The 14345-nt window shown below is 51.1% G+C and overlaps 1 protein-coding gene across 12 annotated transcripts in view; it reads left to right on the top strand.

The window, feature by feature from the left end:
* Positions 1 to 14345, top strand: part of NAV2 (neuron navigator 2) — a 403679-nt gene that overhangs the window by 371954 nt on the left and 17380 nt on the right. For 11 of the 12 annotated variants that reach the window (XM_067749641.1, XM_067749643.1, XM_067749646.1 and 8 more), the window contains 8 exons: positions 1384 to 1537; positions 2540 to 2702; positions 3443 to 3543; positions 5672 to 5767; positions 7425 to 7593; positions 10784 to 11019; positions 13300 to 13454; positions 13654 to 13725. In XM_067749641.1, coding sequence (XP_067605742.1) covers positions 1384 to 1537; positions 2540 to 2702; positions 3443 to 3543; positions 5672 to 5767; positions 7425 to 7593; positions 10784 to 11019; positions 13300 to 13454; positions 13654 to 13725 — 1146 coding nt within the window. Of the gene's footprint in view, positions 1 to 1383; positions 1538 to 2539; positions 2703 to 3442; positions 3544 to 5671; positions 5768 to 7424; positions 7594 to 10783; positions 11020 to 13299; positions 13455 to 13653; positions 13726 to 14345 lie in introns of those variants that run through there. The other variant, XR_010946112.1, reaches the window with a different exon arrangement.

Genomic DNA, 14345 nt, shown 5'->3' with positions numbered 1-14345 from the left:
TGTCGGAGGTTTCAGATTTTGAAGCGGAGAAGTTTTCTTGGATGCTGACAACTTTTTAAAATAGGAGATGATTTTGTGTCTCTCAGAACCGTTCAGCGTTCAGGTCAAGAAAGTAGCCACAAAAAGATTTGGCTGTTCAGGCGTTACATTTTTCTTCTAGTCCTTTCTGCCCCTGAAATACATCTCTTTTAACAATTATCATGGCTCTGCTTTGGCAATTAGCGTTTCCACTCCCTCTCCCAGTTTCACAGGTCAGGTTTGGTTTGGCCTCAGATCCAGTACTTGGGTCCTGGAGAGAGGGCTCGAGTGATTATTTCTGCAGAGACCACGTGCTCACCATGTCGTTCAGAGATAATCAGCTTCAGCTTTGTAACTTCATGAACTTGGGCTATTTTTCCTTTCTTTTTTCTGTTTTAGTTCCAAGAAATGTCAAAGCTTTCTCTTCTGGATCACCCCACACCTCAGCTCCTATAATCTTTGAAATCAACCGAACTTTTTTTTTTAATAGAAGCTATCTTTTCTAACATTGCAATTCCTCATGACTTTTATGATCTTCCAGTTTGTGCTGACTTGCCAGTATCTGAAAGGCAAACCTAAGTAATCGAATAAGGAACCCAGCCTGGAAGGTCCACCTCTTAAAACAGAGGGACTCACAGGGTCCCACAGTCTCCTGATCTGGTGTCCAGCTGGGGAAGGAGGACAGCTCACCACACTGTTGCATGTTTTCAGATAAAATTTTGGCTTTCATGTCGCATCACTCTCTGCTGACTACCTGAGATGTTTCTCTTCCTTGCCATGGGCTTATTAAGCAGTATGGGGGGTGGGGGAATGAAAGAATGTTTCTCCCTCTAGACACCTTTAGGGGAGTGGGCTTTAGAATGTGACCAGAAACAGACTAGCATCTTCCACCCGTGTCTTTTGGTTTCTTCCCCTTTTTGGCAAATAAAAATCACCCTCAGCTGTCTGACCCTGTCTGCCTTTACAACAGACAGTTGACCTCATTTCTCTGAGTGGGTTTAGCTATCAAGGGCCGTGTTGTATCTTTATAGGGGCCCGGCTGTGTACACATCACGGAGGGTTTCAAACCCCCAAGGTTACCATTCCCTTTTGCTGGCTCCTGTTTATCCCCAGATCACTGGAATTTGTCTGAAAGGCATACCGGAGCCATTCAGATGGCCAGAGCTCTGCAAAGAAAGAGTGTAGAGAACTAATGAAGTCTGTGAATTTCAGGTGCTTTCGATATTGTCACTTCCGGGAAGCACCGGGCAGCTGGTTATACGGGGTTACTCTTTAGCAAACCTGATGATGATGTGGTGGTCAGTGGAGGGCTAAAAGGAGCTGAACTCAGAGCCGCCCTGGTCAGTAACACTCCTCTTTCCCTAGCATCTCGGAGTGCATGGATAGTGAAGCTGAGACGGTTATGCAGCTCCGAAACGAGCTGAGAGACAAGGAGATGAAGCTGACCGACATCCGCCTGGAAGCCCTCAGCTCTGCACACCAGCTGGACCAGCTGCGGGAGGCCATGAACAGGATGCAGGTGAGATCCGGGAGTGCGGCGGAGCCCCAGGCTGCCCGGGGAGGAGCTGCTCCTGCCACGCTCCCTCCGCTGGGATAGCCTTCTCCACATCTAGATTGGAAGCTTCCCTCAAGGGTCAGCCTGATGCTTCTTCCTCTGCCAAGCCTTTCCAAGTCCTGCAACTGGAAGGGTTAGTGTAGTGCCCTCATCTGAATCCCTATAGATTTGTTCCTACGGCCCCTCTCACCTTTTGACACGGATTGAAGGCATTTGAGTCTCTGAGCTGTTCTGTTTTGCATCCCTTTCTCTGGATGTAGGACCAGTGCTTATTAACACATAGTAGGTTCTTTATAAGTATTCATGGAATGAAAGACCACTGTGGATTCTACTAAATCGGCTTTCACTGGAGAGCAGCGTTTCCCAGAGGAATTTCCGTGAAACGCTCGTTCCGTAAGAAACTCTGTGAAAAGAAGCCTCCTTGATCAAAAATGTTTGGGAAATGTTGCACACTATGTGCCCCTCTCAGATTCACAATGCATACCAACTTATTAAAGGCTCTGAGAAGTCCTGCAGTAGAGGTCTGGGTTGAGAAACCCAGAGTTTTCAAACTTCTTAGATAAGACTTTTTCCACTTACCACCCAGATTCTGGGAAACATTTCTGAGGTCTTGTCAAAGGCCAGCTCTCGGACCCTCTTGTGCCAGAGAGGTCTTGTGGGGGGACTTCCCTGGCAGTCCAGTGGTTAAGACTTCACCTTCCAATGCAGGCGATGCGGGTTCGATCCCTGGTCGGGGCGCTAAGATCCCACATGCCTCACAGCCAAAAAAAAACCCAAAAGAGAGAGGTCTTGTGTATACAGCAAAGGCAGTGACCACTGTTGAATCTCTGTTGGTGTAACTTATTCTGCCTCCATGGCTGGGGTATGCTCTTGATCCCTGCAGGGAACTTTCAATTCCCTCCTCCAGGAAAGGCTTGTTCGCATTGTAGCTGCCTAGTAAGTGAGCTTCTCCCTTACCCTTCGCAGAGTGAAATAGAGAAGCTGAAAGCTGAGAACGACCGGCTGAAGTCGGAGTCTCAAGGCAGTGGCTGCAGCCGGGCGCCCTCCCAGGCGTCCCTCTCCACCTCCCCAAGGCAGTCCATGGGGCTCTCCCAGCACAGCCTGAACCTCGCTGAGTCCAGCAGCCTGGGTGAGTGGCGTCACAGGGCCTGCAGCTGGCACTCTGGTCTCTAAGCAAGAGCCCCAAGACGAGCAGATCAGCAGATCAAATGGAGAGGCAGCGGGCGCGTGTGTGCTTAGGATGTACGTGTGTGTGGGTGTGCGTCTGCTACCAACATGAGCCCAGCCATTAGACTGCTGTCATGCTTTGCTGCAGCGCCCCAACTTCTCCAAGCCATGAGCTTGGCTCCCCTCGCCCACCATGCTGAGTTCTGTTTGATCCATTTTAAGAGGCTGACCTGCAAGCCGTAGGCTGCATACCACCCGCCCCCTGCCCCACCTGCCCTGTTAGCCGATTGGGACGCTGGCTTGGTTTACGACCTTCCTGCCTTGGGGCTGGATTCAGGCTGGCTCGATAATGAGCGAATGTGATCTAGGCAGATCACACAGATCTGTGTGTGAGCATATCGAGGCTGATGCTTTGACTTATTATCCGTGACGCCGCTCTTGCTGTCGTTTTGGTTGAGTCTCCCTCGCACTTCCATTTGGCAAAGGTACATCGTCAGCCCGCTGGCTCCTTGATTGGTCCACTGTTGGTTTCTGTGGTTGCGTTCTGCATTCTGCCCTCTCCCCCCGCCACCCCCCATCCCACTTCCCCTGCACCACGACACCTGGTCTGTCCCGCTGCTGTGCCGACAAGCAGCGGGGGTGTCAGCAAGCCGGCTTTGCTGTCCCCGTGTGCCTAAGGCTGTTGATGTTTTCCATTCGCAGACATGTTGCTGGATGACACTGGTGAATGCCCGGCTCGGAAGGAAGGAGGCAGGCATGTTAAGATAGTTGTCAGCTTTCAGGAGGAAATGAAGTGGAAGGAGGTTAGTTGGATCCCTTACCCTGCTTGGCCTGTCCCTTCCCCAGGTAGAACTACCTAGCATAGTGATTCCATCATCACGCCCCATCACCTCAGAGCCTGAGGTGATTTGGAAATAGTACTAACGCTTTCCCTAACTAACCCTACTCCCCAGCAGCATTTTGACACGTGAAAGTAAGCCAACGGCCCCTCCCTGTCTCTCGTGTTTGAAAAGTGTGTAAAGGGTTCTAAAAATGGTCCACACTGCACCACTTTCAAGTATCTAACTAAACACTAACATCAGTCAGAAACGGCTTTTCTGAATTTAGTATATTCCCAAAGCACTTCAAAGGCAGCTAAGCACATTTAGCACAGAAGGTACAGAAGTAAGCCACCCAAATTCATCCGACCAAGAGCACCTGTTTTAATCCAGTCGTCAGAGGCTGCTGACCAAGTAGAAACTGGGAGATAGAGGTGGTCAAGCCCAGGAGCACACAGGTGGCTAGCAGTGAAGATGGTGGGGCACCCTGACTCACCGAGGCTGGGGAATCTGAGTTTTCTGAGTAGTTTCTGTTCTCTTCCAGCGTCTAGAGGTCATACGCCGGTCAGAGACTGTTTTAGGGTGAGGGCAAGGGTTGACAGTCAAAGTTGATTTTTAGTCGTCAGTTAAATCTAAAGGATGCTGAGAATGACCATGTCTCAGATAAGTGGGAAAAGACCTCGTGAGCCCCTCATGTAAGTCCCTTGAGGTTTTTTTGTTTGCTTGTTAGTTCTGAGTATTTTAGCCAACACGCTATCGTAGGCTCCGAAAGCTTGGGAGCCTGCAGTGCCCGTCAAAACAAAGCGTCTGCAGCCAGACTTCTCTGCCAGGGGATTCTACTTTGTGGCTGGCTGTCTAGTCTCACTGACCAGGGTAGCCCCAGGATTTTGAGCTGCCAGGGGTCTGAGCATGATCTAGTTGAACAAAATATCCGTAAAATAGTTCCATTTTCAGAGCTTAGCTGGTAGAGTGATAGACTGTCAAAGGGGAAGTCCATTCTTGTAACATTCTGTTAATAAACGCAGGTGGTATCTGTGAAGGCATTTTATTCTAATGATCATCAACACAAACGGATAGATCTTACATTTTACGGAAGTCTGTCACTTTCCAAAGTTGTCTTGTCCTGGATCACCACAGCATCCAGATGAGCTTGGCTGCCCAGATTGTATCATCTCCATTTTACAGTTGAGAAACCCAAGACCCAAGCATCACTTACCTAAGGCTGTAAGGAAGTGATGGGGCCGATCATCTCACTTCAAGACTGTTTCTTTTCTCTGCTGATTTTGCTTAACCGCCAAATACACCCCCTCCTCTCCCCACCTCCCTCCACTCTCCTAACTCTATATTCTTATCAGCATGTCAGATATTTGAAAACCAAACAAAATGGAATGTTCTATTAGTTTCCTTTAATCAGAGTGATCAGTGAGCCCCACTATGCAGAGCCCTGTGGGCAGAGAGGCAAAAGAAAGATTATTTTTTGTGAATTTCCTGGAGTTTTACTAGTTTTCTGAATTAGACATGTTTTAACTTTTAATTAGAAGAAAAGAAATCAATACTATAAAAAACATAAAAGAAAAAATAAAAACATCCTGAAGGAATTTAAGATCAAGCAAAGAGACAAACTTGATAGACAAATAAGACAAATACCTAAAAATAAACCGTGCAGAATATATCATCATATAAGTTGTGTACAGAACTGTTGAAGCAGTGTGAGCTCTGAGCCTGGTGGGTTGATCACTGAAGGCTTCCTGGAAGAGGTGAGTTGGTAAGCAAGGTTTGGAAAGGGAAAGATGGCAGAAAGGAGAGGGGAGAGCATTCCCCGCAAGGGATGTGTGATCTACACACCATATGAGGTGCACAGTCGGTAGGAGGTTCTAGATTCCAGAGAGGAGATCCTCTCTTCCTAACCCACGGGTTGCTGTTTTAGCAATAAGGGAGGAAAGTGTTTAAGACCATTACATTCAGTCCAAGTTACATCTGGTGTTAAAACAAATAGGACTTTTATTCCCCTCTCAAACCATTGGCAGAGCTCTAAGACAGTCTGAGTCCTCTGCTAACCTGAGTCAGAAAGGAGCCACCTGTTTTTCACCTGCGGACATTTCCTTGCCCTTAGGATTCCAGACCCCACCTCTTTCTCATCGGCTGCATTGGAGTTAGTGGCAAGACGAAGTGGGACGTGCTCGACGGGGTAGTTAGACGGCTGTTCAAAGTAAGTGCTTCGTGAAGACAGCTCCAGCAGTGCGCCCGAGCGGGGGCCTGGGCCTCGGGAGGGCAAGGGCGGTGTGTGGCCCGAACCTGGTCATTCATCAGGCCACATCCCTCTCCCGCATCCTTATGTTGCCGGGACTTGTCCCCTGGCCCTCAAGGGAACAGAGGGAGGATGGTAAGTATAGGCTGGTAACAGGACCAACTATTCTCATCTGCCCTTGGCAGTGGTTGGCCAGCCAGGGAGAGGCACTTCCCTGGTCTTGAGCGATTATATGAGCCTCTCACAGTGAACTGCTAATGTCTACATTCTCTTCCCCTTAGAATTGTGTCCTGTTGAGTATGTTTTGCAGCGTGTGTTCTGGGGCTATGACGTCATGCTTCCACCCTTCATTTTGGTAGGGGGATTTGATCCAACTTACCCTGCGTCCCACGCCAACACTTCCAGCTCTGTGATTTGTGCTGTGCGTGACATTGACTTCTGATCCGTGGCTGGTGTCAAGGCTGTTGGCACAGTTATTTTTCTCTTCATTCTAATCACATCACTGGAGTGGGTGTTTGCCACAGGAGAGATTACGAATGAGCATCTAGGTGAACCTGACGTACTGGGTGATTTGAAAGAAGCTTTTGGTACATTTTTTTCTATTGACCTGAAGTAGGTCATAACCAGAAGTGTTCATTAATCACATCCCCTGAGTATTAAGAATAGCCCACATTTTCTGTGCCGGAGACCACATTGGTCTAGTTGAGTTGGTCTGACATCAAAACCTGACTTTTAACTAGTATACTCTAGTCTCCTAGCATCTAGACTCAGGTGGCTTCACAGAGAGAAAATTCTGTTCTTTGACCCAAGCTCACTTCCCATCTTGACAGGCCAGTGTGTAGCAATGAGACAGGGTGAGAGACAGGAATGGCTTAGAGCAGACCAAGCCTGCTGCCCCAGCCGAAACCTTATCTCTGCTGATGGACAGTTGGGACATCCCTGGATTAGAAAGACCACAGTTGGGGCTGAAAAGAGCCTGTGAGGCGTCACACGTGAGGAAGTGAGACCGTTAAAGGTAGAGACTTGTTATCAGGATTCCACCTCAGTCGTGTGGCCACCACAGAGCCCATGGACTTCGTTCCAAGTTCACTGACCTAAAGCCTTCCGGTCACTCATCTAAGATGGAACACTTTCCAAATTAAACACACGTTTGTTTGTTTAAAACTCTAAGCTGCTTTTTTCTAGCAGCCCGGGGTTTTGTTCCCTTTGTCATTATATGGCCTTTGACCTGAACCAAAAGAAAGGGCTGGTGGAGAGATTTCTTGTCAGAATTACTTTTTCACGCATTTTCCAGCACCGTTCCCAGGCCCTAATGTCTAAGACTTCAGCTGAACTTACAGGAAAAGCGGCTTAACTTTTCAGTGCTTGGTTCACCATCTTGTTAGGGTTTCCCACCCTCCCATCACTAACCGAATAGATCTGTACCTTAAGGGGCCTGTGATACGAGGGCATCCTCCCTAGAGAAAGTCAGCTCTTCTGCCCCTCGTTCCACAGCTCGATTTCAACTCTGGCATCAGCTGGGAAATAGGAGACGATCGTAAATCACCCAGTGAAGACATGAGTCTTGGGCAGATTTTTCGCCACATCTTTGACGGGGTCTTTATTCTATATTTTCCAGGAGTACATCATTCACGTCGACCCCGTGAGTCAGCTGGGGCTGAACTCTGATAGTGTCCTCGGCTACAGCATTGGGGACATCAAGCGCAGCAACACCTCCGAGACCCCCGAGCTTCTGCCCTGTGGCTACCTGGTTGGAGAGAACACAACCATCTCTGTGGCCGTCAAAGGTAATCCAGCCCATTGCAGTGGTGGGAGCTTCCAGGATTGTAGGTTTTGTTCTGTGACTTGGCACGGGAACCTGTGGCCATGATTTCGTTCGTGTGTGTATATGTGGGTTGTATTTCGATCCCCATCCACCACAGTTACTCTCACCTAAGCAAGTTGAACAGTCTTCAGCTTTTTCAGCGACCGTCGGGAACAAATAATTTAGTTTACGGCTGAAATTACATAACAAAAGGTGCCGTTAGCCTTGTGACTCTGAGATGATGGAATCTTAATAACCCTGTTGAAACGGGGCTCCACTGATACCCGTGAGTTACTCTTGCCGGCGAGCCTTGGATGCAGCCCCATTCTACAGATGGGAAACCACGATGCTCTGTGGGCCAGAGAGGAGTTGCTCGGAGCACCCTGCGGAAGCAGTGAAGCTCCTGCCCACGCACGATGCTGTTCGAGCTTCCAGCTGCCTCGTCACCTAAAGAGGCTGCGCCTGAGGCTAAAGTTCTGTGGCACTTTAGACTCACAGAGTATTTTTTGGGGAAAAAAAAAAGTTTCACGGCCAAATAAGTCCGGCATCGTTATTCCCATGCAGGTTCTCTAAAGCCTCTGTCCTTTCATGTCCTGACTCTTGCCGTTAAAAAGGCTGTGAGATCCAGTCTGACACAAACGCATTTGACTGCAAAACCCCTTTTTCCTATATTTTATGAACCACTTAAAGAAGAGATTACTAAACACCGTCCGAAGCTCAGCCTTCACGGTATCTTATTTCTTCCCTGTAAGGCATCTTGACTGTAGTTTTGGGGTTGTTTGAGGCAAGCTTTGTTTCCTAACTGGGAGGTTTTCTAGAAGCACCCCAACATTCCTCATCAGCGGGAATGAAGGTTGCTGCCCGGTGACCAGTAGCATGTTCCTGTTTGAGCCTCACACACGGCCTTATCTTGTTGGCATCCCATAATTGTGGCCTTGGACTGCAAGTGACAGAAACCTACTCAAAACTAGCTTTAGCCCAAAGGAAACATACAGGCTCAGGTACCTGGAAGATCCAGGTATAGGCTTCAAGCGCAGCTGGATCCAGGCGCTCCAGCAGTGCCATCAGGACCAGGCCTACCTCGGCTTTGCTTATTTTTTGAGCTTTCTGCACAAAGCTGATGAGTGGCCCAGATTCATCCTTCTAGCTTAGGAACCTAGAAGAAAGAGAATGTCTTTCTGGACAAGTGTGACAGGAAATTCTTAGGGGTGATTCTGGCCCACCGTGGGTCAAATGCTCATCACCAAATCAGTCGTTGTGACCGGGTAGAGGCTTTGGCCCAGCCTGGTCACAAGCCCACCCCTTTGGGGGGTGAAGGTGCTGGGTCAGCCCTGCTTGGACCAGCTGGAATGAACTCCTTGCAAGAAGGAAGAGTCCCACTACAAGGGGAGAGAGGGAGGGCTGCCAGGCCCACTTTAACAACAACTGTCCACTCCAAGAACCCTTTAGGGAAAACCTGATACACCATGACTTTAAATTGCGCTTCAGCCCCGCTGGCGAGCAGGTGAGCACTGCAAGCGCTGAAGGGTCAGAGGAGTGACCCGTTGCTGAGACCAGAGCAAACCTCTGTAGAAACAGCGACAGGATTATCTGCTTCCCGAACAGGCCACCTCACCACAGAGCCTAAGCTGGTGCTGCTGTCAGCACATCAAGTTGTTTTAGCATCTCTAGGGATCAGCTCGGGTTTATTTTATTTATTTATTTTTTTTGCAGTACACGGGCCTCTCACTGTTGTGGCCTCTCCCGTTGCGGAGCACAGGCTCCGGACGCGCAGGCTCAGTGGCCATGGCTCACGGGCCCAGCCGCTCCGCGGCATGTGGGATCTTCCCGGACCGGGGCAAAACCCGTGTCCCCTGCATTGGCAGGCGGACTCCCAACCACTGCGCCACCAGGGAAGCCCTCAGCTTTGTTTTTAAGCGATACCTGACTCCTCTGTTTTCCAGTGGTGCTTGACACTTATGCCTTCAGGGCACTGAAAACCACTCAAGGATTTGAGCTGAAAGGGATGCGTGAGCTGTGGATGATTCACTTCAGTGGCACCCGGGGCAGGGGCTGTGGCTTTGTGTGCTCTGAAGTGAGTTCGTCTGCAAAGTGGTCACTGCCAGGGGGGTTTTGACAAGAGACTGAGACAGCAACGTAGCTGCAAAGAGAGGGGTTTCACAGTGTTTTAATCACTGCCCCATGTTTGTTATTAAGTTTAGACAGGAGACCCTAACCTCCATATTTTGCATCAAACTTTGAGCCCATGTAGGCTCTATTGAGACCAGTTCTAGGAAAGTCTTAGGCCTGTACCCAGAAGATCTCATTTGGGATCCTTCATCAGGATGATTCTAGAACAGTCACTGTGCTATCTTTGGTTGGGGAAGATTGGAAACAAATGTATAGATGCGTCAGGGGGGTCTGTTTGCAGTGAATTAATTGTGTGGATGGAAGATGCTACTGAAAAACAGAATAAGTGCTTTTCAGTTCATTTTTTGCCTACATATAGTGGTTTCTTGAGGTGCTTTTTTAATAGAATTGCCTTAGGTTCTGGATAAGTAACCTTGGCTGGATCCTCTCTTGGGAATGATATGAAGAAAACAGCTCTTATAAAGCCAAGAGCCCTGAGTAATGAAGTTGTCCCAGGCGGGGAGGGGAGAGATGTTTCCTCTTGTTGTTGGAGAGGCTCAGCCTAGGTCTGCCAGTATTCACATCCCCAAATCAAATGGTCCCACCTTGCGTTTTTCCTCATTTTAACGATAAAGTGTTGATACCTTCATGGTGGATCTGAGTGTGGGCAGCAGCGGCACCTGGCGTGCAGGAAAAAGCAGGGTGAAGAGGCAGCCCCGGGGTCTGGGTGGACACAGGGGATTCACGTTTGGTTTGAGCCAGCGCCACTGGTAATGGTAAATCCAGAAAGACAAGTAGGGCTCAGAGTCTTATGAATTCTGCAGAGGATGGATGAGGACTGAGGGGCCAGATGTTAAAGGTGAATCTGTGGCGGGGGGGCGGGGGGGCAGTCAGCCAAGCCAGGAGCCGGAGCACATCGTGCTGGTGAAGGGAGCCTGCGGTGTCCCTGGGTGGGCGGGGCTGCCCAGGAAAGGGATAGCCTTGCGTTTTGGCAGTTCCAGGTGGGCAGGCACAGAGAGCCACCCTCTCTGCAGGGCTGCGAACACGTCCTCTCTCAAACACAGGGCTCGCGGAGAACAGCCTGGACTCGCTGGTGTTCGAGTCCCTGATCCCCAAGCCCATCCTGCAGCGCTACGTCTCCCTGCTGGTGGAGCATCGGCGGATCATCCTCTCCGGGCCCAGCGGCACTGGGAAGACCTACCTGGCCAACCGGCTGTCAGAGTACCTGGTGCTCCGGGAGGGACGGGAGCTGACAGACGGGGTCATCGCCACCTTCAACGTGGACCACAAGTCCAGCAAGGTGAGGAGGTCGTTCAGAGGCGGCTGCTTAGCCCTTTGAGAACTAGTGATGCCACCACCCCCGTGATGGCAAAGCAGCATTTCCTACAGTGTTCACCTTTGATGGTTCTAAAAGCCTGGGGAAGGAGGTCAGAATGGAACTAGCAGAAAGGAAGGCTTTGATCCAAAACTTCCCAGCAAGAAGTTCCACGTGTAAGTCGATGTAGTTCATTTCTTGCTTCCCCGCTGTGAGTTGGGCACCATGATCAGCGCTGGTAGTTCTTTAAGGTCAACCCAGATGCTTCCACTTCAGTTTACCAAAGATTCATCACGTGCCTACTAGGTCCTCTTGTCTTTCCAGAAGAAAACCTTCTTTTGTGGAACAACAATAATAAGAACAACAACAGCTCGCATTCGCAGACTGCTTCCCCTGGGAGCAGCAAACTGAACGCCCCACAGCAGGACCTTCAAGGAAGTAGTTGTCACAATCCCATTTTACAGATGAGGAAACTGAGGCTCGAGGCAGATGACCGTGTACCTAAAGCCACTCAGATAGTACTGAGCAGCAGACTGGAGCTCAAGTCAATGTCTTAGACCCCAGAGCCAGCAAATAGGCTTGATCCTGCCTCACAGGGAGCAGTGGAAGCGTTCGGACAGCCTGAGCTAGTCCCAGCCTAGGGTTATGAGGTGTTTTCTCAAACTTGCTCATTAGCCATGCAGTGGTTGTTGATGGGTGATTCACTCTGACTGGCCAAAGGGGCCAGGAAGTCAAAGGTGAATTGGAAGTGACTCTTTCACCTTAAGAATCACCTGGCATCCTTGAAGATGCCGCTCCCAGACCTCATTCCCAGATGATCTGTTTCAGTAGGTTGTGTGGGGCTGGGAATTTGCACCACAAGTTCTCCAAGTGATGTGGACACAGGGGCAGGACTACAGGAAGTGGTGAGAGGCCCTGTACCAAGATCCTCTGTGAATAAGCTCAGAGAAGGCACCCTTTCCCGGGACCAGCGAGAGAAGGATCCTAGGCGCGTGGCTGGAGGTCGAGCCAGGCTTGAATTCAGCCCCCACTCACTCCCCTTGGCCAGGCACCGTTGTACAGAGCATAGCTCCCCAACTATACCCTGCAGGCCTGCATGAGGAAGAGAGGGTCCGAGCCTCAGGATCCGTGGCATTGGCAGGGGCCAGAGGCCAAGAACCCATAGTGCAGAGGAGCTAAAAGGAAAGATAACTAGTAACTTAAAAAATGGGGCTGCTTCTATTGCTAAAAGCCACATTTTGACTTAAAAGGGAGGCGTGTGTGTGTGTAGGAAGCAGAGGAGATATGACCCCCCGAGCATCCAAGCCAGCATGCAGGACAGTGGCATGGGGAGGCGTCCACACCAAGTCCAGGTCCAGCCCTGCTGCCGACCCTCTGTGCCGTCTCCGGCTGCCCACCTGACTGAGGGACACTTCAGCTTCCTCCTCTGTAACATGGAGACAGTCACAGTGCCCACCCCAGAGGGTTATTGTGGGGCACAGAAGTTCCTATGTGTGAGGTCCCAGAGCCGTGCCTGGCGCAAGGTCACTCCATCCTCATGGTGATGATAATACCATCAGGAAGTTGTTCTGTGTTCACTGGCGGGCCCTTAGCTCACCGTTTTGGCCTTTCCCCATCGCACATTCTTCTTTCTCTTCCTTTTCTGATGTGCCCCTTGCCCCAGCCGTCAGTGCCCTGCCCATTCTTCACAGTTAAGGCCAAAGGTTCCCCTTTCACGCAGACCTTCCAAGGACCCCCATGCGTGGAGACCACCCCCCCTGCACCGTTCACTGTCTGTCTGCCCCAGCACTGATCAGCAGGGCATATGTGGGGGGGGGGGCAAGGGGGTCCTTTGCTGTGCTGATTCATCAAGGGCTTCTGTGTAGATGGCTCTCAGGCAGTGCTGTGCCTTTAGAGAGATGTGTGAGGCACTTGCACTCAGGAGCTTCCTGGGAGGTTGGCAGAGTAAGAAATAGTAGCGCTTCTAGAGAGTGCTGGAGCAGCTCCAGCACCGCGCCTGGACACCCCCACGGTGCCTGCTCTTGCCCGGGTTTTCTGTTGCCTAGTGAATTCCAGAAGCCAGGGCCCAGGCCTTCCTCACCACGCCCCCGCCCGCACCCCCTGCACCCGGGCAGACGCCCTGTAGCGGACAGGCACTCAGCAGCGGTTACCGTGAGGCCTCAGGAAGGGCCCCTCTGCCAGTGCCGGCCCGGGGCAGGGAAAGGCCCTGAGTACGTGCGTCTTCCCGGGGGCGTTCACCCACTCATTCCTGCCCGGCCTCCGCAGGAATTGCGCCAGTACCTGTCCAACCTCGCCGACCAGTGCGCCAGCGAGAACAACGCTGTGGACATGCCTCTGGTCATCATCCTGGACAACCTGCATCACGTCAGCTCCCTGGGCGAGATCTTCAACGGGCTGCTCAACTGCAAGGACCACAAATGGTAAAGGCAGCTCTGGACCTCGTGGCCCCCGGGAGAGACGTGTGCTACAGGGGGTAGGAGCGCTGCACGCACGTGGCAGGGAGGGGCTGGGGCCGCGGGGGGGAGGGGCAGCAGCCCGCAGCCATCTACCTAGGCCCTTAGATGCCCCAGGACGCTGCGACACCCTCTCCAACTCTCTTACCCTTCATTTCCCCCGCAGCCCTTATATAATTGGCACAATGAACCAGGCTACCTCTTCTACTCCCAACTTGCAGCTTCATCATAACTTCAGGTAAGGAGTCACTTTTTGAGTAGCTGCTGTATGCCGGGAACTGTGAGCATTTTTCCCAGCTTCACTCATTTGATTCTCACAAAAGCCTCAAGTCGTTAAATTTATCATTCACGGTTTACAAATGGGGAGAGTTAAGTGGTTTGTGTGAGGTCACACAGCCAGTCGATGGCAGGGCTGACTTGCACCCAGATCTCTTTGATGCTAAGTCCTGGGACAGCAGTGCCCCAGGGGCAGCTCTGGGCAGGGACTGTCGTCATGCAACCCTGCACGTCACCAGTGGCACGTCTGTCTGTCCCAAGGGGACGTGAGCAGTGAAAGCTCATGCTTATGAAAGTGTCCATGGAGCAGAGTCTGTGGCCTTCGAGCTCCAGCTGCTGTGAGCCCTGGGCCCCAGCCCCGTACCGAGCTACCCCACTGCTGGGCTGTGGGACTTCTGCCACGCTAGGTTGTGTGGCCTCCATGTACTGCTGCCCTGCCTGGGGCCTTAGGTAAGGATGAACAGCCGTCTCCTGGGGTGAGACCCCCGCCCCGGCTCGTTTTCGTGGCCATTCTGCCGGCATCCCTGTTGAAAGTAGAATCGCAGTCATCAGAGGAATACCAGCCCCGCCAGGTCACTGGGA

This window comes from Pseudorca crassidens, chromosome 9, assembly GCF_039906515.1.
Source record: "Pseudorca crassidens isolate mPseCra1 chromosome 9, mPseCra1.hap1, whole genome shotgun sequence".
Classification (NCBI taxonomy): Eukaryota; Metazoa; Chordata; class Mammalia; order Artiodactyla; family Delphinidae; genus Pseudorca; species Pseudorca crassidens.
The sequence above is the reverse complement of the archived record's forward strand: the minus strand, read 5'-3'. Positions and strand labels throughout refer to the sequence as shown.